Here is a 24,171-nt window from a genome sequence, read left to right on the forward strand (position 1 = left end):
TATATATATATATATTTTTTTTTTTTGAACTACTTTTAATTGTGTTTAGAAAGGAATACTAAAATCTTTTATTTATATATTTACTACCTAATGATTGTAAGATGGACTGATTTTTCTTTAATGTGATCGACCTGGGTTTTGGAAATTTGTCAATTTTACAAATGCGCTTAGGTACATGTATTATTGCACTGCTGTGAACACATATCGTGCAGTGGAAGACAGTTAAGGAAGTCAATGAGAATATCTTTCTTTTTAACATTATAACTTGGTATTTGCTTGTTTGAGGTTTATTTATCCAGTTCATATAGATATTTTAAGTTTATTCTGAACAGTTGATGAATTCTTTCTTTTGAGGCAATATTGAGAAGTAAAGATTTGTGTAATTGCTGATCAAATGTGGTTTTAAAGAAATGTATGTTCAAGATTGATTAATTTCTCAATTATCTTGGTTTTTCTTACAGTTAGGTTTTTCAGGATTGGAGGTAGCTTATCTTTTTATTCACCTGTACAACATAACCTTTAAGTGTTTTGTGTTTATGTGAAATTTTAATTTACTAAGTTTCTGACCACCAGTAGATAAGTTATCTATTAAAAATAACTTATTTAAGCATTTATATTATATTTTGTTTATTTCTTTTTCTGTTTCAGTGTGTCAGAGTCGGGATATTAGAAATTCAGTTCGGGAGTTTTCTCAGTTAAACGGTTGCCGTGTTGTAGAAGGATTTGTGCAGATCGTATTGATAGATAAAGCAAACGAGAGTGAATACGCCAATATCTCATTTCCTGAACTACGAGAGATTACTGGCTATCTTCTACTGTATAGAGTCAATGGATTACGATCACTATCTCATATTTTTCCTAACCTTGCTGTAATCCGTGGAAATACTTTGTTCTTCAACTACGCATTAGTTATATTTGAAATGTTACATCTGCAGGTAGGCTTAATTCTTTTTATTGTAATTATTTTATAAACATTTTAATACAACTATCTTGAAATCTTTGAGTAATTGATTATAATGGTTCCCAAATCAGTTATCTTTTTTGTTGATAAACTGAATAAAAATGTAATGTAACAATGCTTATTTAATTAATATAAAGTTAGAAGGTACTGGAAAGCTGATGAAGTATTTTTGGAATCTTTATTATTGCTCTATTGTTAGATTTTATATGGAATTATAATGGCCGGTCACGTGCTGTAGGTGTCAGATTACTGTTTTCCATATTAGGTCTTGGGTTCTAACTCTGGTGGTTTTTTTCTGTAAAGATTGAACCTCTTTCACTTCATTAGTCTTATACCAAGTACCTGTGTAGTAATTGTAATTCAGGAAGTAACATACATGGTCTTAACCATCTCTGCAAATTTTCAAAAATAACATTGCAACTTCTTAAATTTTTTTTTCTTACAAGTGGCTCAGTCACTTTTCTGTGGTTATTTCCACAGGACTGAGATTGATTAATTGCAGTGCTGAATTCTATATTGTTAATTTATTAAGCCACAAGTTTAATGTTTTGTTTTGTGATTTTTCAGGAACTCGGTCTGAAATCATTAACAGATATATTACGAGGTGCAGTTTATTTAAATAAAAATCCATCACTTTGTTTTGTTGACACAATTGATTGGAATAAAATAGCCCATATGAGTATCGATGGACATTACATTATGGTAAGTTAAAAGAAAATAAAAAATGTTTACTTCATATAGTCATTCTTTTCTTAAAATTGAGTTAAATCTATTTTGGGTTTTAACTTTTATTTGCTATTTTTCTACAAAATCTGGAAGGAATGTGGTAATGTTTATTGTTGGTAGAAATTCAGTAAAAATATTAATGATTGATTTGAGTGAAGTGTTTTCATGAACTGTATATATATATATATATATATATATATATTGTGAAATCATGATAATTCAGAATTGAAAATTATGGGTAAAATAAATAATGTACTAGAAAATCAGTCTTCTGTACTTAATTAACAGACAAGAAACTGTTCTGATTAATATTACTATTACAAATGATGTGTTCATTCCTTTGTAAGAATTATACATTATGCACATTCAGCAGGTTTATTCTGTGTTATTTACATATTATTATTTTATGAAAAAATAATTTATTTAAAATTCAGACAAAAAGATCAACTTAATCAAAATTTTTCTCCTATAACTACTATAAACTCGTATTTATACTTATCATACTTTATTATATTCTGTAAGTAACTGATAAACCACCTGCAGATTTTTTGCCATCAGTTGCCTAAATTTCAGTCAAATAACTGTAGAAATTTATATAGTGATTATTTAGCCTTGTTATTAGCAGATTTTGATGAGATCACAATCCTTTCTTCATTTACCTGCCTTCATTTTTATCAGACTTAGGAATATTTTATCTGGTTAAAAATTTATTGCTGATGGTTTATGTTCTAATCCCTTTCATTGTGGTCTTTTTCAGCAATTTAAAATTAGTATTTTTCACTGCTTGACCAACATTCATAATCATAATATAATTTATAGGCGTAGTTTATATATTTGTATCATCTCATTGTAAAAAAAGAATCTGTATTACATATCTGTTTATATAAATATTTTTAGATTCAGCATTTAAATTTTTTTTTGTTCTTTATTTTTCATACTTTAAACAATATTCTAAGAGGTTCAGATTTAAAAAAGTAGATATTTTCACAATAAGTTGAATAACCAAATTTGTAAAGCTCTGTTGAGCTTCATTATTTGGATGTCAACCAACTATATTAGGCAGGACCAGAGTTCTTGGAGCAATTATTAGTCACATCATAATTTCAGTTAGTTACTGGTGGAACTTGGTAATACAAAAAAGAGGAAGACGTGTCAATTGTTTTATTAAAAAAAAATAAATTAAATAGGTATAAATAAATCATTAAATTAAATTATTCCATTTATTTATAAAAAATTATTTCAATTGTCAATTATTTCGGTATTGGAAAGTTTTAACTTTCTGATAGGAAAATGAGAGGGTTTAGGAAAAATATTAACCTTACTGGTTCTATCACAAGCTTTAAAAAAAAAGAAAGTGTTTTAGAAAAAAAAAAATTAAGTAAACTATCTTCCATTACATTTTAAGAAATCAGTTGCAAATATCTGTACATCAGCTGCTGTCACATCTCAGGGACAAGTAAAGGAGATCTTTTATTTTGTCGATCATCTTACATTTTAGCTTTGATAATTCTTGAAATTATTTGTACTTTTTTAAAATTTGTCTAAGTTTTTGAAAAAAAAAGAAAGTGTAAAAAATTGTTGTCAAATGTTTAATTTCTGAATTATGTGCTTGGTTTTTTTTTATAGGGTAATAAAAAGAAGAATGAATGTCCAATATGCCCAACAACACAGATTTGTCCTACAAGTAGTACTGGGGATTCGCTTTGTTGGAACAGTCAACATTGTCAGAAATGTAAGACTAAATAATTTGTTTAAATTTTTTTATTTGGATTTCTCATTGGAAAGTGACATTTACTGATATATATATATATATATATATATATATATATATATATATATAGTCTGTTTGTAGATTTGTAATATTCAGTTTTGTTTCTAAGCAAGGCAGTAAAATACCCTGATCAGTCTGAATCAGTGGCAGTCCTCTGTGGGTTGATGGTCACTATTTTCCTTGATTTTTATTCCTTTTTCTTTGAGGAGGTGCCATGGGAGTTAGGTCTTCTACCCTGATTCCATCTGATTACTAGGGTGGGGACCCTGTGCACCTGTGGATCTACCCAGGGAAATTTTTCCTGTGTGAGTTTTGCACAGGAAGCAAAACTATTGACAGAGATGCTTATTGGGTGAATTGAGGATGTCATGTGGTGTATCTTTGCATTGTGCAATGCACTGATCCAGCTTCAGAATGATTAATCATATGTTATGATTAAAGGATCTATGTCATATCTAATTGGAATTGTGTTCACCTCCACAATTTTTACGTAATGATGTAATGATTATTAAAAAAGAAAAATAGATATCAAGATAAATGCTACATTTGTTACATTATTTTTTTAATTTCAAATTGCATTATTTTAGTTTCATTTCCTTCTTGGTGTTCAAACTAAAAAGCATCTGGAAAAACTAATTTTATAAAAAAAACTGCTGCACATTTCCGGTTATTATTTTGCTGCAATGCTGTTCTGAAGAATTAACCAATGGCAGTATCTTACTAATATTACTACGAGTTCATTCACTTATTTGCTCATTCATATATTCTGTTTCATTTATTCACTCTTATTTTAATGTTATAGTAATTGTCATATGTTGTTTTAAAATTCATGTTGCATAGTCATAGCTGCTGAGACTGGATTACTTTAATGGGTTGACAATGACAATAATGCCACAGTATTCTGCATGCATTAAATTATTTTAGTATATTTTGGTTAAAGTACAATGAAGAGCATAAGGACTTTTCAAATGCATAAATCATTTATACACTTTAATTTTTTTTGTCATCATTCATTTAACTAGTTTGATACTATTTTCAATAATTCCTTTCCATTCTGTGCTAATCTTTTAACTTTGGCATGTTTGCTTCTTTGCCTATCCTTAATTATCTGTTATATATATTTAATTTTTTGTCTTCCTGAACAATTATTAATATCTTGTGTATTACCAAATTAAAAATAAAAATTACAAATAGTGTAGTTTGTTATCTCTTTATAAGATTCTACCATAAATTTCTCTCTTTAAAAATGTTCAGTCTGATCTGCTTGCACTAAAATCCATGTCATTTAGAATTTCTTCAAACAAATTTTTGGCTTCTACCAAAAGAACAGTATTATTAATGAATTTTTTCTGCCCTTTGGTAGGTATTATACTATATTTTTCTCTTGTTACTATGTAAATAAATAAATGAAAATATATGTAACCTTTTCCTCAGTGATGAAAAAGACAGAAACTATAAAAAGTTTTTTTTTACAAAAGAAAAAAGAATGTTTTGAAATTTACAAGGTTTTTTATTTATTTTTTGCCCCCCAAGGTTCAGATTTTTATAGCAGTAGTTTTATATCTTTCCTTTGCTAATTAAGAACATTTGTGAGAAAATATAATGGGAATATATGAAATATTAAAGATATTTATATTTCAAATATACTTCTAAATTAAGCTTATTTTTGTGATGGTGTTTTGTTCACAATGGTTGGCGTAAAAAATAAAATTATTAATTTTTTGATAAAGTGAATCTAATTTACTTTATTTATTGCTTTTTAACTTAGATAATAATGCTTATTGTTGCAGTTGTGGTAGTGTTCATCGATTGGTACTGTAAGCTAATTATACCTTCTAAATGGATTAGATTTACATAGGTTTGCTTTTATTTTTTGCTATTTATTTGGAATTATATCATTAAAAAAATAATTATAAAATACTAGCAGGTAAACTTTCAATAATGATATGAATCCTATTGATTTTTGTATAGTAAAAGCCAGTCATTTAATATCAGTTGCATTTAAAATAAAAATGTGTTGTATTTTTTAATATTTTTTTTTTGTAGTGTGTCCACATTGTAAACAAGGTCAAGCTTGTATGGCTGATGGAACTTGCTGCGATGAAAACTGTACCGGTGGTTGCAATAGCACAGGTAACACAGGTTGTGTTGCTTGTCGTGGTGTATTATTTCAAGATAAGTGCTTAACAGCTTGCCCTAGAAATACATTTAAGGTAAATATAAAAGTGATCTTTATTTTGTGTAACCCATCCCTTCCAATGGAAAGCTGAATAGAAATTGTGCTTGCACTAGTGATGTAATGTAATGTACTAGTGATAAGTGTGATGTTCCTCATGCCTGTTCTCATAATTTTGGGTTTTTATTTCTGGAAGAAAAACAATATGTTGATGGATATTTAATAATTAGTTAATTAAGAATTGTTATACTTTTTCTTCTAAACTCTTTTTGTTATCTTACGCAAGAGGGTTTGAACAGAATGGCCAATTTATGCCTGAAGTAAACATCTTATAAGTGTAGTTTTGGGTAATACCGGATTTGCCTCTATCACTGATGCTATTTCAATTGATTATTCTCAGACTACCCACCCACACTCTACTTTTTTATGTTCCTTTTGTGGTTGAATAAACACTATTGTAACCTTGCAACAATGTTGATTTTCCTAGGGAATACATTTCCTGATCAGAATAAGTCTAATTAGTAGTTTTAGTGCCTGTCACTTAAGGATGGGATCCTTATTCCTCCTTAATTTATGTACAAGTTAAAATATGAGTAGTGTGTGTAATTTGTTTTAACCTTAAAATTACAAACTCGATGTTAAAGTTATATAGCTGTGATATGTGATTATGTCACTGGTAGAAATTAGTAACAGCAATACATTAACATTTTATAACTTATCATTTTTTGTAGTACAAAAACAGCTTATCTTTATCCATTAAATTGTTTTGATGTTGATTAGTTTTGTTTTATCTCCCAGAACATCTTTTTTTGGACCAACCATGTAAGATATTTGCTAGGGAAAAGTATAAATTAAGTTATTTTATAAGAATGCAAACAAAAAATGTAATAAGGACTTACTGTTTATATATATTTGTAATAAAAACATACACATTTTTTTTTGTTTACAACAAATATATGTACTTTTAAATGCTAATTAGAGTGTAAGAAATAAAATACAATACAAAAATTATAATGTAGTTATATTAATAAATAGCTGCATTGAATGTAAACATTTTTAAATGATTAACAGAAATGAATCACTATCTAAAACAACTGCTGATATCCCTCAACACAAGAAATTACATTTCCTTTACAAATAACATACAGTACTTTTAGAAGAAATTAATTTTACTTTAAACAAAAATCCGTATATTCAGAATTTTATTTAACTTAATTTATGTCAGTCCAAATTAGTGAGGATTTAGTTTATCTTATTTATTTTATTCAAATTATGTTTTTTATCTGATTGCTGTTAACTGCCAGTTGGTTGTGCAAACCACAGCACATTTTTTGTCTTGATCAAAATTATTGCAAATTACAAAATGACCAGATGTTGAGAGATATTCATGATTTCTCTTATCATCTTATGGTTGTACTGCTTTTTGAATGAATGCTTTATCTATTAAATTTATACTTGTCATTACATTATCATGTAATGACAAAGGGGATGAGGGGGAGCGCATTGCATCCTCCAAACACTAGGGCCCCCAAAAGGTGCATTCCTGCTAAGCCAGAAAGCACTAGCACCAAAAGGACTTCAGGGGATGGACTGAAGTGGAATCACTTCAGGAAAACAAAGTTCATATGTGACTAGTCTCCCATGGTCAGCCGCAGTCAACAAATTCTCCCTGGTCTAAAGGACTGGAACACAGCTAATAATTCCATCCATAAATAAAACAGAATAATAATAACTACCACTAAATAAATAATAACCTGTCTGAAAAATGAAAAACAGCACCAAGGGGCATTTGACCAAGTTCTGCGATTAGTAGGAAGATACAAATTTTCTTGCTATCCTTGCGTTCCGTTCCATTAAATTATCATTAGTTTCAGTTTGGGGTTTACAATGGTTATATTGGTATCATCCAATGTAACAATTCATTGTATTTAAAAAATAAATAAAATAGTGTATAAGATAATAAGAATAAGAAATAGTGTATAAGAATAAAGTAGTGTAAGGCACTATTTGATTATATTATTTTTGATAGTAGTAACTGTATAAAATTTATTTAGTAATGAAATTTTTTTTAAGAGTATTTATTTTGTAGTAAACATTTTTTTTTTTTTACTTGTTCTTTTTTAGTATTTGAATAGAAGATGTGTACTGGAGAGTGAATGTTACGATATGCCAAAACCTAGAGAAAAAGCAAATGAAGATATGCGATTAAAGCCATGGATACCTTTTGAAAATGAGTGTCGTTTAGAATGTCCTTTGAATTATATGGAAGTTAAAATTGAATCGCCACCTGGAGAAAAATACTACTCTTGTGAACGTTGCAAAGGTTTGTTATTTATTTTTTAAACATTTCACTTTATGTTTGCATATAATTCATATACTTATTTTGTAAATTAGCTTGATTTAGAATAAAACAGTTTATGATTATATTAAGTTATAGTATTTTCAGCTTAAATTTACAATACAAAAAAAAGGTTTGCTAAAAGTTCTAATTTTAGTGATGTATGAGGTGCTACCTAAAATTTAAAAATATGTGGATCAGTTTTACAGCAGTGGAAAATTTTTTTTCTTGTTACTTGGTTGGCCAAGTGGCTTTATGTTAATTGGATCTGTGATTTTGTGTTTTTTTGTAATTGTTTACTTGTGTCATTTTGTGATTCATAAGTGGATGAAAATGAATGACATTGAAGACCAATGAGTTTGTATCAAATTCTGCTTCAGGCTGGGCAAGGTGCCACAGAAATTTACTAAATGATGAAATGAGCATTTGGTAAGTATGCTTTAGTATAAACCTAAATGTATATTATTTCAAGGGTTTTAAAAATGGATAAGTCACTTTATGATGACAAGCATACTTATCTTCCGTGGCTGCCAGTTCACTTCAGAATGTAAAAAAAATGTGTGAAGTCATCCTGCCAGACTTACGAGGAAGAATCCATGATTCTGTGAGATTATAGTACTGTTATGTGGTGTTTGTTAATGAATTTTATCATAGCAACTCAATGTATGGAGAATTACCATGAGATTTTTCCAAGGCTACTCAGGATTGAACAAAATTAGCATTTTTTTTATAGTCTGCATGAACTGTAACAATTTTCTGAAATTAACCCAAGTTTCCATCTCCGACATCATTAATTATAATGAATGGTGGGTTTATGGCTAAAATTCTGAAATAATGGCAGCAGTTATCGCAATTGAAGAGTCCAACACCATTACAGCCAAAGAATACAGGGCAGGTTTGAAGCAACATCAAGTCAATGTTGATTTTGCTTTTTTTTTATCCTTGTTGGCAACATGCCCAAAGGATTTCTTCCTCCAGGTCAAACTATGAACAGACAGTTCTATGAAAAGATTCTGGGAGAGAATATCTGATGGAAACATCCTGACAAGTGGACTAACAAATCTCAGTTCCTGCACCATAAAAATTGCATCCACTTGTACATCATGTTTGCATAAATTTTTGTTGTCTTATTAACACAACAGTAGTTCCTTACCCTCCCTGCTCGCTAAACTTTACCCTTGTGACTTCTTATTGTTTCTGAAGATGAAATATAAGCTTAAGAGACAATGTTTTGAGACCTTTAAAGAGATCCAGGCAGATCTCTGAAGGTAGTAAATACTACTCGTATATGATTCTTAGAAATTTTTCCAATTGTGGAAAAAATAGTAGAACACATTGTCCATGGTTGAAGAGTATTTTGAAGGGAATAAAACCAATCATTTCTAAGGTAATTTATTAATTTTTAAAGGCTAATCTTAGAGCTTTTGTAAAACCTCATATTATTAAAAATCATAAATACCTCATATTACATACTTTTCAGATATTTGTAGATTGATAACACATTAGTTACTATTGACAGATGGCAATTTATATTTAATTAAAAACAGTTCACTTTAGAATGCTACTTATTGATTGAATAACTAAAGTTGAAAGGAGTATAATTAAAAATTGCAGTCAGAAAAAAAGAAGCAACAAGTATGAACTATTAGTATTAGAATAAGTAATTGATATTTACATTATTTAAAAAAAAAAATCAAAACTTGAATTTAAGGACCTTTAATGAGCACCTTGTTTAAATCAAAATTTATGAAATTAGTAAATAAGACAACAAAATATGTTTACTGTAATTATAAATTTGTTACATTTTAACATTTTTATTTCTTTGGAAATTGTTTATTATACACTATTCGTGCAAATATACACTCTGTATTTTTTTAAACTTGAATTTGTTTTGTTTTGATGAATCTGGTAAATATGAAGATGGTTTTTTTGAAACATAAAATGTTTAACTATTGACTGAAGTTTTCCCTAATGGTTGTTTTATTAAGTATTATTTAAAGTAGTGTAAACATTTCCAAATTTGCTGGTGTTTGTTGATGTAATTGACAGCTGTGATGGTGCAGTCGAAAAGTTCTGGAACAAAAAATCTTGTATTTTACCATATTTATGTGCATAAGCCCTGCAGCATTTTTCATGATTTTCAATTTAAAATTTCTGGTTGTAGGTATTCAAATCATTATAATGATTGAATGATTGCACTGGGTAACAAAAAAATTTTTTTTTGTCTCGGGAAGAAAAATATGTGATTCTGATAGTATTTTTACCCTTCAATTCAAATATGATATCAGTTTTTCTCCATCACACAAGGTATCCCAGAGACAGGCATTTATAATTTAAAAAATTTTAATACTTTCTGCATTCCTAATTACATAATATTCCAACATTTGACTCGCATAGAAAGTAAGAAATGACAATTTTCTGCTATATTTTGTCTGTGGAGCATCCCTCTTGATGGTCCAACAATAATTGGCCAGGATATTAGGATTCCATTTACCTTGATACCTCTTTTTCATAGCTGAAACTTCCTGATGGAAGTGTTCCTCATGCTCATCACTCACTGCGCCAAGATTTTCCAGGAAGAAATCTAGGTGCTAGTGCAGGAAATCTACTATTAAGGACATATTAAAACCCAAATTTTTATAAGATCGTTGATAATATCATGGTAATTTTCTGCCTTTCAATTTACCAAAAATCTTTTGAGTAACATTTTGCCAAGCTGCCAAGCTACTTTCTTCAGTGGATTCAGTAGTTCCTCAAACTTTTCATCATGCATTAGTCATCGTATTTGTGAACCCACAAATATCCCTTCTTTAATTAACATGAAACCAGGAGTATTGTCCATGACCCTGACAAAATTCTTCATTAATCCTATTTTGATATGTAATTGAGGTAGATACACATTTTTAGGATTACACAATTGGTCATGTTTTACATTTTTCTGTTCAGGAATGAGTGATTCGTGTTTAGGCCATTCTTTTCTAATGAAATGGTTTTTTCTTCACACAAAAAACAACAGTATTTTGTGTAACCAAGCTGCAACCAAGAATAAGGGCAATTACCTTCAAATCACCACCAAAGTGGCGTGTACCATTTATCCATGCAGTGAGAAGCCTACAACATGATAAACAACAAATATGTGGAGCCGGGGTTGAAGAAGGGCCTGCCCTTCTTTGGTCCCCGACTTTACACCCAAAATAAAGTTCATAAACTTTTTTACTAATGAAGTAAGGTTTCGCCTTTGGGACTTGAGCGTCACTTCATCACATACATAGCAAAAATTGTTAGGATGATTTAAACAAACTCTAGGCATTTTGTAACTAATGACTAATTAAAAGAAATAAAGTTGTAATTATGTATTACACAATAATTCAGATACACAAAGCACTCATGATGATGTGATTATTGGTTCACTACTATTTCACAACTGGCATCGTTCTGAAGAGTGTGTGCTACACTAGATCACGTTTTTACGTATCTATATACATCTGAACCTGCACAACAGTAGCAATGCTACCCTTTGAGTTAGCTCATTTGGTTCCATCATATTTACAATAGTCTAGGGGCTTTTACTTGACAATGGACAAATGAATGAAAAAATGTTTTAAGATATTTAAAAAAATTAAAATAATAAAAATAACTATGGGAGATGGAGAAATTCCGAATATATATTTGAAAACAGGATAAAAACTGCATTAAGTACACCTATTGGTACTCGTGAGAAAAAAATCATATTGACCAGTGTCATTACTGCTTGAATGATATTTCATTATTATTTTACAAGCCAGTGTCGTACATAACTGTGAGTATGAAATATACAAAATCAGATGCAAAATGTAAAAAAAATGAATTTTATGATAATACCTGCCTCTGCCACTAGAGGAATAGTATAAGGAATAATTAATTCTGTTATGCCAGTCTCCGTGGTGTGAGAGGTAGCATCTCAGCCTATCATCCAGAGGTCCTGGGTTCAAAACCCAGTCAGGCATGGCACTTTCACATGCTACAAAAATTGTCATTCATCTCATCCTCTGAAGCAATACCTAATGGTGGTCCCGGAGGTTAAAAAAAAACAAAAAACAAAATACTGTTATGTTTCTTTTATTAGTTTTTCATTCTGTAAAAAAATACATAGAATGAAATGAGTTTCTGGAAATATGACACATTTCATTTTTTAGTTTTATTCATTTCAAGTGAATTTCCTTCATGCTTTTTGTTTACCTTGCAATATTCAGTTAATTTCAAACTTGTAAACATCACATTTCAGTCACATTCCTCTTCCTTTTTAATAACATATCTTTTGATTAAAAGTTATATTTCAAACAAGAAAATACTTCTTTCCTTTACCTTTGCTGAAAAATTAAAAGTTTGTATCAGCTCAAATTATTGGTAACTGAGCAGATGGTAAAAAATATATCATTGATGAGTCATGTATTTAATTAAGATTGGTGAAAGAAAAAGGATTTATTGCTTGGCGGTTCTTCAAAAAAAGAATGGTCGACTGAAATCTGGGAAATTCCTGAATTAGAGCAAGAGCTATTTTTGTTTATTACAGAAAAAAGGAAAAGTTGTTTTGCAGTTTCTACAGAGATGCACATTATAAAGGTGAAACAAATAGCTTTAGCAGGTTATATTTGGAATCTTACAACTAGCAGAGGTTAGTTTCAAAAATTTATATGTAAATTTGGTTTGACTATAAGAAGACGGATGAATGGTTTTTCTCAAAGATTGCTAGATGCTTACAAAGAAAAACTTATAGAATTTCAATGTTACATTATTTGCTTGCACAAAAAATTCAGTTTGAATTATCAGAAATAGTTAACGCTGATCAAATGCATGTATACATTGAAATGCCACAGAATTCAACTATAAGTTTGGTGAAAGAAGTGTTCAAAGTGGTGGTTGCAAAAAACAAAGGTGTACAGTTAGTTATACTTGCCATATTAGCAAATAGAACAAAATATCCACCTTTTGCTATTTTCAAGAAAAAGACTGCTCTAAGAAAATTTCCCAAAGAGAATTTGTTTGATGTAATGAAAATGGATGGATAGATACTCATTTAATGGTGAGAGATTGAAACTGGTGTAGTTTCAGAGACCCAAAAGCTTGTGAAAGATAGTAAAATCTATGCTTGTCCTTGTTAGCTTTCAGGGACATTTAACTGAAATTGTGAAAAATTCCTTATCGAAAAATAATTCTGAATTAGTCATTTTTCCAGGAGGATTAACTTCTCTCTTTCAGCCATTAGATATATGTATTAATAAGCCTTTTAAAGATATTGAAACGATTTTATTCTTCTTCATTTTCACTCACTGGACGAATTAAAAGATAATCTTTCTTCTTGGTCTGTAAATGGATACTGAGTGCATGGGAAAATATATCTTCAAGCTAGTGATTAAAAGCTTTAAAAAAAGTTCAAACAATATGTATGGGATGGAAGATGATATCTCATGGGAAAATGAAGAGGACAAAGACCTAATTCTGGATCTGAAAATGGATATGAAAGTGAAGAACTAACTGGACTAACTGAAAAGCGAAGCAACTGTAAATAATTATTAATCCATTTATAATAACATTAATAAATACATCTGTGAAACTGAATATTGTTTATTTTTTAAGTACTACAGTATGTAAAACCTGTGGTACAAACTAACTGCCAGTAAAATGGATACATTATACAGTAGGCCTACTACTGTAGTTCTTCATATAATTTATTTAAAAAAATTTAATATACTATGTACTACTGTATTACAGTACATATTTTATTATTAAAAATGCCTTTCCCGATATCAGTGTGGATTGATCGAATGTCTGGTTGAATGGGGTTCGATTAAACAAGGTTGTACTATATATCATTTCTGGGGCTCCTTTAATAAATCAGAACAAGTTTCTTGTTCAAAAATGGACTGTTAAATCGTTGTTGGGGGCCCACAAATATGAATCATGTAGATTGATATTTATTAAATTAAAAATACTAATTTAACCATGTTTTTATATTTATGAACCTAAGATAAAAAAAGTCTGATGTGGACACCACATGACTTCCTTGTATGCCTATTAAATTACATATACACATTTAACCATTATTTTTATTTTTTTGTCTTCAGTCATTTGACTGGTTTGATGCAGCTCTCCAAGATTCCCTATCTAGTGCTAGTCGTTTCATTTCAGTATACCCTCTACATCCTACATCCCACATCCCTAACAATTTGTTTTACATATTCCAAACGTGGCCTGCCTACACAATTTTTCCCTTCTACCTGTCCTTCCAATATTAAAGCGACTATTCCAGGATGCCTTAGTATGTGGCCTATAAGTCTGTCTCTTCTTTTAACTATATTTTTCCAAATGCTTCTTTCTTCATCTATTTGCCGCAATACCTCTTCATTTGTCACTTTATCCACCCATCTGATTTTTAACATTCTCCTATAGCACCACAATTCAAAAGCTTCTAATCTTTTCTTCTCAGATACTCCGATTGTCCAAGTTTCACTTCATATAAAGCGACACTCCAAACATATACTTTCAAAAATCTTTTCCTGACATTTAAATTAATTTGATGTAAACAAATTATATTTCTTACTGAAGGGTCGTTTCGCTTGTGCTATTTGGAATTTTATATCGCTCCTGCTTCGTCCATTTTTAGTAATTCTACTTCCCAAATAACAAAATTCTTCTACCTCCATAATCTTTTCTCCTCCTATTTTCACATTCAGTGGTCCATTTTTGTTATTTCTACTACATTTCATTACTTTTGTTTTGTTCTTGTTTATTTTCATGCGATAGTTCTTGCGTAGGACTTCATCTATGCCGTTCATTGTTTCTTCTAAATCCTTTTTACTCTCAGCTAGAATTACTATATCATCAGCAAATCGTAGCATCTTTATCTTTTCACCTTGTACTGTTACTCCGAATCTAAATTGTTCTTTAACATCATTAACTGCTAGTTCCATGTAAAGATTAAAAAGTAACGGAGATAGGGAATATCCTTGTCGGACTCCCTTTCTTATTACGGCTTCTTTCTTATGTTCTTCGATTATTACTGTTGCTGTTTGGTTCCTGTACATGTTAGCAATTGTTCTTCTATCTCTGTATTTGAACCCTAATTTTTTTTAAATGCTGAACATTTTATTCCAGTCTACGTTATCGAATGCCTTTTCTAGGTCTATAAACGCCAAGTATGTTGGTTTGTTTTTCTTTAATCTTCCTTCTACTATTAATCTGAGGCCTAAAATTGCTTCCCTTGTCCCTATACTTTTCCTGAAACCAAATTGATCTTCTCCTAACACTTCTTCCACTCTCCTCTCAATTCTTCTGTATAGAAGTCTAGTTAAGATTTTTGATGCATGACTAGTTAAACTAATTGTTCTGTATTCTTCACATTTATCTGCCCCTGCTTTCTTTGGTATCATGATTATAACACTTTTTTGAAGTCTGATGGAAATTCCCCTTTTTCATAAATATTACACACCAGTTTGTATAATCTATCAATCGCTTTCTCACCTGCACTGTGCAGTAATTCTACAGGTATTCAGTCTATTTCAGGAGCCTTTCTGCCATTTAAATCTTTTAGTGCTCTCTTAAATTCAGATCTCACTATTGTTTCTCCCATTTCATCCTCCTCAACTTCCTCTTCTTCCTCTATAACACCATTTTCTAATTCATTTCCTCCGTATAACTCTTCAATATATTCCACCCATCTATCGACTTTACCTTTCATATTATATATTGGTGTACCATCTTTGTTTAACACATTATTAGATTTTAATTTATGTACCCCAAAATTTTCCTTAACTTTCCTGTATGCTCCGTCTATTTTACCAATGTTCATTTCTCTTTCCACTTCTGAACACTTTTCTTTAATCCACTCTTCATTTGCCAGTTTGCACTTCCTGTTTATAGCATTTCCTAATTGCCGATAGTTCCTTTTACTTTCTTCATCACTAGCATTCTTATATTTTCTATGTTCATCCATCAGCTGCAATATATCGTCTGAAACCCAAGGTTTTCTACCAGTTCTCTTTATTCCGCCTAAGTTTGCTTCTGCTGATTTAAGAATTTCCTTTTTAACATTCTCCCACTCTTCTTCTACATTTTCTACCTTATCTTTTTTACTCAGACCTCTTGCGATGTCCTCCTCAAAAATCTTCATTACCTCCTCTTCCTCAAGTTTCTCTAAATTCCACCGATTCATCTGACACCTTTTCTTCAGGTTTTTAAACCCCAATCTACATTTCATTATCACCAAATTATGGTCGCTATCAATGTCTGCTCCAGGGTAAGTTTTGCAGTTAACAAGTTGATTTCTAAGTCTTTGCTTAACCATGATATAATCTATCTGATACCTTGCAGTATCGCCTGGCTTTTTCCAAGTGTATATTCTTCTATTATGATTTTTAAATTGGGTGTTGGCAATTACTAAATTATACTTCGTGCAAAACTCTATAATTCAGTCCCCTCTTTCATTTCTTTTGCCCAGCCCGTATTCACCCACTATATTTCATTCCTTGCATTTTCCAATGCTTGCATTCCAATTCAACTATTATTAAATTTTCATCTCCTTTTACGTGTTTAATTGCTTCATCAATCTCTTCGTATACACACTCTACCTGATCATCATCATGGGCGCTTGTAGGCATATAGACGTTAACAATCGTTGTCAGTTTAGGTTTTGATTTTATCCTTATTACAATGATTCTATCGCTATGCGTTTTGAAATACTCTACTCTCTTCCCTATCTTCTTGTTCATTATGAAACCTACTCCTGCCTGCCCATTATTTGAAGCTGAGTTAATTATTCTAAAATCACCTGACCAAAAGTCGCCTTCCTCTTCCCACCGAACCTCACTAATTCCTACTACATCCACATTTATCCTATCCATTTCCCTTTTTAAATTTTCTAGCCAACCAACCTTTTTTAAACTTCTAATATTCCACGCTCCGATTCGTAGAATGTTATTTTTTAATTTTCTGGTGACCCCTTCCTTAGTAGTCCCCATCCGGAGATCCGAACGAGGGACTAGTTTACCTCCGGAATATTTTACCAAGGAAGGCGCCTCCATCATTGCTATATGAAAATGCAGAGAGCCACATTTTCTTGGATAAAAATCAGCTGTAGTTTTCCATTGCTTTCAGCTGCGCAGTACTCAGAGGACTGAGTGATGTTGATATGGTCGTTTAAGTCATTCTGACTCACGCCCCTAACAACTACTGAAAGAGCTGCTGCCCTCTTTCAGGAATCATTCCTTAGTCTGGCTCTCAACAGTTACCTCTCCGATATGGTTGCACCTTCGGTCCAGCTACTCTGTATCCCTGAGCACTCAAGCCTCCTCACCAACGGCAAGGTCTCATGATTCATAGAGGAGATTAACGATTATACATTTATACATTTTAAAGTTAATAATAATTAATTAAACTATTCTGTTTAGTGAATTCCTGTATACTGGCTGCATGTGTTAATTTTGACCTTATGGTGTAAAATATTCAGTTTTGTTATTGGATTATTTGGTGAATAATCAAAAATGAAGAAGAAATACAGGAAAAAGAAAGATAACATAAAGAAATATATCTCAAAAAAACGACAAGAAGATAAATATAAAGAGGAAGAAAATGTTAAAACCAAAGAAAGAATAAAAAGATTAAGAGAAAATGATAAATATAAAGAGGAAGAAAACATTAAGACCAAGGAAAGAATAAAAAGATTAAGATTAAGAGTGTGATGAATATAAAGAGAGAAAAAATTTGAAAACTAGAGAACGTGTACACAAACTAAGATCAGAAGAATTATATCAAACCAAAGAATGATTAAATGATTGGCAACAAAAATACAAATGAAATGATGATCACTCCAACTTAAGAGAGAATATTGTCTGACAACAAAAGAGGCATAATGAACTAAAAGATAAGAATATTTTGCAATTTATTAAAGATTGAGCATGTATGTCTCAGTGTATATGTTGTTCTTGTGAGGATCTATTTTTCAGTCACTCTGTAGTTAACTTTATTGTAGATAAAATTTAACAGAAATTCCAGAATAATTAAATAAAATTAAAATAAAAAATCCAAAAAATAATATGATTCTAAATTATAATTTTTAGTTAATATTAAATAATCAGATGTTTCATCAACTCTATTTTATATATATATATATATATATATATATATATATATATATATATATGTAATAATACCTTTTAAATTACATATATACATTTTTAAAAGTACATAAAATTCTTTTTCACTAATATAACTTAATATTTTTCATATTTTTTTTTTTTTTATTATTGAGTAATTATTTATTGTAATTTTTTTTTACAATCATGGGTTAATAATTGTAAATAAATTAATATATTTAATAATAAAAAAAAAAAAAAAAATTAAATAAAAATAAATTTAAAAAAGTTAAAAAAATAAAAAAAGGAGTGAAGTCTGATTTGAACTGATGTGAATATTACATTAATTAAAATTTAATTTGGCTATAACTCTGGAACCAATGAAAATAAGTACCACTCATGATACATTGTTGAAAAGCATTCAATGAGGTCTTATTACTGAAGTTAAGAAAAAATCCAAAATCCAGATTTTTTAGGATTACTGGCTTTGTTTGACCCTTTTAATTCAGTCGATTGCAATCAAAAGGGGAAGGTGTACAAATAGATGTTATAACAGCCCTAAATCCAAAATTTCATCACCTATGGCTAATCGTTTTTAAGTTAAATGAGATACGTACATACATACATGTGTATGTACAGACATCACGTTGAAACTAATTAAAATGGATTCAGAGATGGTTAAAATGGATATTTCCGTTGAAATCTGAAAACCAAAATTTTTCCCGATCACATTACTTCTACTTTTCATAGAAGGAAGTGACAAGTTGCTTATTCTTAAAAAAAAATTAAATATTAAAATAATCCAGTTCTGTTAAACCTGGAAACATAATCATTTTCATGTTAACTTAATACAATACTATTATGGTAGACTAATTAGTTTCATATTTATAGGTTTTTGTTTTAGTCATTTAATAATATAGTTTTTTGTTTCCTTAAGTATATCTTGTAGCACATTTTTAAGCATATTAAAGAAATACTTGTAAGTTTTTCCCGAATTGTGAGATTTCAAATACTATAAACCCAGATACAAATTATCTAACTCCATTTGAGATTTTAAGTTAAATGTAATCCTTTTTTTTTATTTTTTTATTAGGACCTTGTAAAAAAGAATGTGAAGGTCTGAGTGTGGACAGTATAGCTTCTGCTCAGAAATTGAGAGGTTGCACTTACATCAAGAGTTCATTGGAGATTCAAATACGTGGTGGCAGTGAGTATTTGTTAATTTATATTGTATTATAATGATAAACTTTATAAAATTAAATTGTTATGGATTTTAAAACTTTTAAGTTTATATTTAAATAATAGATGTCCAAAAAAGAAATCTGGGGTTTCAAAAATGAATGTAGTTTTTATTTTTCAGCCTTCAATAGTGTTTATATATAATCTTGAAGCGATAACCATTAAATTTTAGTGTACACAATCTCCATTCGATAGCAGTTACATTAAAATATTGCACTAGCCAAGTTGTTATGAGCCTTGGCTTCAGTACATGATGTTGCCATGAGAGAAAGCAGAATGCATTTACTACTATTGTACAGAGAAATCATACACAAGTCAGTTATAGAAATTCTCCAAGTGATAAAAGCATATGTAAGTGGTGTGAAAAGTTTTTAGAAAATGAAGTGTTTTGAAAGGACCTGGTTAGCCAGTTAGGCCAAAAACATGTACTGAAAACAAAAAGAAATCAACTGTCTTTCCAACAAAATCCAAATTGTTCAGTTTGTAGTGTTAGTCATAAACTAAACGTTTCTAAAAGCATTGTCCATGATTTTATTTAGAAGGAATTGAAACTTTGTGCTTATAAAAAACTATAGTTCCTCCATTAAATTAAACCTAACAATAAGCCATAAAGAGCTTGATGTGTTACAACCATGTAAGACTTCATTTCTGGTGCTGAAAACTAACTGCAGTGCATTTTATTTTCTGATGCAACATTTCATCATGTTCACTGAGTTGTGAATCGCCATAATGTTTGAATATGGGGTTCAGAAAATCCAGAATTATGTTTCTGCACATTGAAAATATGGAGTTCATAATTTTCCAGTAGGATGGAGCCCCTCCACAACATGCAGAAGTTGTGCAAATTGTACTCAACAAGTTTCCAGAAAGCTAGACAGGCAGAGGAGCTTCCATCTGGCCACTACAAACTGTCGATTTGACACCAATATTTCTTCTTAAGCGTAGAAACTAATGCATTATTTGCTCTTTTATTACTAATATAATATAGAACAGTAGACTTTCCAGAAAATAATTCTCAACTTTGAGATTCTCAAAGTTTTTCATTCCATGAAAAAGCTTTCAAAAATTTTAATAATAGTTTATTGTTATACACTAAAATAATATTTCAGCCTTTATATAATACATATAGTTGTCACTGGAAAACAGCTTATTAAAATGTCTGACTTCATTAAAATGTGTGGTTATTGAATATCATTATTCTTTTCATGATTTTTAATTTCACTACCAATTTTTTTGTTACTACTTTTTTTTTATTTCATATTTTCAATTGGTGTCATAAATTAGAAACCATAAGTAAATTTCATCACAACAATCAACTTAAAAAAGGAGTTTCTCTTGAAATACCTTAATTAAATACATTCTGGACAACAATAGTAAATCAAAGGTAGCATAAGCATTGATAAAATCGCCAGTAATGAACTAGAAATCATAATAATGTCCAGTACTACAAATGAAATTATAGCATAAAAATATTAACATAGGAATAAATTACATTACACTCATAAATGATCATAAAAATAAACATAAATACTTTAATGATGTACAACTTAAGAAGAGGCACTTCATCCTGAGTGTTTCTATTAGGTTCATAGGTCCAATTCATGTATCCTCTTTAATCGCCTTACTTCCCCATTGTCTAAGAGGTCAACAGCTAAATAGTTTACGTGGTTGTTAAGTCTTATTTTGTTCTTGCAAATCGATCAACTTCCTTGAACTCATGGTAACCCTAATTCTTCGAGAATTTCATTGTTCCGTGTGAACCATGGTGCCTGTGTAATGCGTCTTGCAAATTTATTCTGGACACCCTTCATAATCTCTATTGCTGGCACATGCCGTACCCCAGATTTGGAGTCTAATTACTTAAATGAATTTTATTACATTAAAATTTTTGAACTATTTTAAAGTAATTATTTAAAACATTATACAGTAGAAGGAATGGAAATAATTCATTCTCTCTCTCTCTCTCTCTCTCACACACACACACACACACATATGTATTTACTGCATATTTATTTGTTAACCTTGTTGGATTTTTGGTTATTTTAGAATTTTATAACCTTTTACTGTTATAATCTCATCTTTGAATTAAAAAAAAAAAATCTTTCTTCAACTGGACATTACTAACATGGTAATGTTCAGTTTTAAAACCTTATCAGAATATATGTAGGTAATAAAAATATCAGCCATAAAATTGTTATTTTATAAATTTATGTTGTAAATGTTTTAATCTTTTAATAAATCATTTTTTTCTAAATTAAAAATTATCAGGATGAAATAATTTTCAAACTTTTGTTATAGGAAAAGTAAATTAATGTAATCAAATCGATGACAATCTTTTTATTATTTTTTTTCAGTAAATAAATAAGAAAATTATTTAGATAGAGTAGTAATATTTTTTAAGTTTATCACTGTCGAAGGATTAAATTTAAAACTTTTTACAGATACCGAATAAGTTCAGTTAGTTATTCTTTCTTTTGACTTCGTTTGAGTAAGTTACTTTTCTGAAAGCAAGTTAACAATTTTTGTTCCGTGAGGGACTATTTTAAAATTCTGTCGGTTTTATAACTCTGAATTTCTTCTAGTTGTTTTATATCTAACCTGAATTCCAAGTATTTTATGTTTTCTTTAAATTTATTTTCTCCCTCAATATGTTATTTTATTATATTTTATTTTTCCCTCAATATGCGTTCTTAACTGTCACACCAATTTTATAAATATCTGATAGATTAAAGATGATGTTATTCATAAAGAAAAAAATAAATTTCTTGTAATGTTAAACTTTGCCATTCTAATAATAATTATTTTTATGAATTAAATTACAAGCTTATGGATTGTCATGTACCGCAGTAAATGTAAAATAAATGCAGTATTTTAATATATGTAAACTTCTTATCTCTATCTCTGTCTTTGTTGTTCAATGCAACATGATGTGTCACTAAAACCTATTTTTGCATTAATTACTACCACTGTTACTTCCATGAGAGTAATTATCTTAAAAGAAAACATTTAAAAATATTAAGGTATGATTTAAAATTAAAAAAGAAAAAAAGAGAACCTTTTTTAGGCTATATTTACGATTATGTTTTTATTTCCTATTAAACTCTTTACTTAATATTTGTAAGCTTGTAATATTTGTAATAGCTTGGATTAATTAAAAATAACTTTTTCATTACATTATATATTTAAAATTTATTTATTTAAATAATATGCTAAAAGAGTATACATTTTAATAAAATAAGTATTTAACGAGCATTATTTTAGTTGCAGTGATACTCTTTTTTAATCAATGTTTCAAAATGTTTGAGAAAGTTTTATTTATTTTAATGTTTTTTTAGTTGAAATACAATTTCAATTTGTAATTTATAATAATGTATTATGAAAAGTAACCCTCTCATATTCCATACTTCATGTACATACATACATGGAAGATTCTTATAAAAATTTTGTTTTTTTTTTACCTGTTATTTCTGATTTATAATCTGAGATAAGTTTTTGTTTCGGTTAATTTAAACTGAAATAATTTTAATACTGAAATTTTTGCACGCAAACACACTTAATGAATTTCCTAGATTTTATTTTAATACATTTCTATTTTTTTACGTAAATTTAGTTTCTTTGTTTTGGCAGTTCTATGTGTAGTTGCTATTCGTTAACACACACACTTGAATTTTAATTTTAACAAAGTAATATTAAGTACAAAAAAATTGCTTTTTGTACTCTAAAGTTATATGGATTTTATTCAGTTATCAGAGCATTGCCAGTATATTTGTTTACCCACTAGGTTGGTCTAGTGGTCTCATCATTGCAAATCAGGTGATTTTAAAGTCAAGGTTCAAATCCTAGTAAAGGCAGTTAGTTACTTTTATACAGATTTAATTACTAGATTGTGAGTACCGGTGTTCTTTGGTGGTTGGGTTTCAATTAACCACACATCTCAGAAATGGGGTCGACCTGAGACTGTACAAGACTACACTTCATTTACATTCATACATATCATCCTCATTCATCCTCTGAAGTAATACTTTATGGTGGTTCCAGAGGCTAAACAGAAAAAGAAAAGAAAGTATAATTGTTTAGCCTCTAAATCACATAATTTAAATATTTAATTAATAAAAAATTGCAAGTATGTTATTTATTCAAATAAATAACTTCTTATTCAAACATTTATGCATTTCTGCATTGTTACAGAATGTATTTGTTACAGAAATTGTTATAGAATCTATTTATAAGTTCGAATGTGGCACATTTTTAAACTTCATTGTACTATGGTTATTCGAATCCAGTTAATGAAATGAGAATGATGAGACTAATACTGGGCTGTACTAACTGTCAAACTGTAATTGTTTTATGATGATATTAAAATCAAAAAAATTAATACAGCCAGTATATTACTTTTATATATTAATAAATAATTTAACAAATTGCATTCTAGCACCTGAACAAAATACCTTTTACTATTTTTTTTTTGTACATTTCTTAAATATATTTTTAAATTTAAATTTTAAATAAATTCTCTGCAGTCAATCGTCGTTTCCACAAAGCTCTCAAATTCAAAAAAGGAGATTTCCAAGTACTAAACATGAGATAACAAAAAAATAAAAGCAGTAAGCAAGAATTCTGATTAATTTTTAGTTAAAAGAAAAATACATAAATATATGTATCAAAGACAAAAGTATAACACAGTTTTCCACTGACAATACAGAATTCAATAATGCTTTTTACTTTATGCTATGAGTACATTAATGTATGTGTGGCTGGGGACATGAAGTATTTTATTTTAATTTTTGAACTACATACTTTTGTAATATGCAGCAACTTTAATGTTTTTGAGTTAATGTGTGATTTTAAAAA

General features: G+C 29.3%; 1 protein-coding gene across 1 annotated transcript in view; it reads left to right on the forward strand.

The window, feature by feature from the left end:
• Nucleotides 1–24,171, forward strand: part of LOC142322189 (insulin-like receptor) — a 374,309-nt gene that overhangs the window by 292,768 nt on the left and 57,370 nt on the right. The window contains exons 3-8 of the mRNA XM_075360979.1: nucleotides 649–935; nucleotides 1,529–1,663; nucleotides 3,314–3,419; nucleotides 5,505–5,671; nucleotides 7,759–7,957; nucleotides 19,175–19,288. Coding sequence (XP_075217094.1) covers nucleotides 649–935; nucleotides 1,529–1,663; nucleotides 3,314–3,419; nucleotides 5,505–5,671; nucleotides 7,759–7,957; nucleotides 19,175–19,288 — 1,008 coding nt within the window. The remainder of the gene's footprint in view (nucleotides 1–648; nucleotides 936–1,528; nucleotides 1,664–3,313; nucleotides 3,420–5,504; nucleotides 5,672–7,758; nucleotides 7,958–19,174; nucleotides 19,289–24,171) is intronic.

Source organism: Lycorma delicatula, chromosome 3, assembly GCF_047948215.1.
Source record: "Lycorma delicatula isolate Av1 chromosome 3, ASM4794821v1, whole genome shotgun sequence".
Lineage (NCBI taxonomy): Eukaryota > Metazoa > Arthropoda > Insecta > Hemiptera > Fulgoridae > Lycorma > Lycorma delicatula.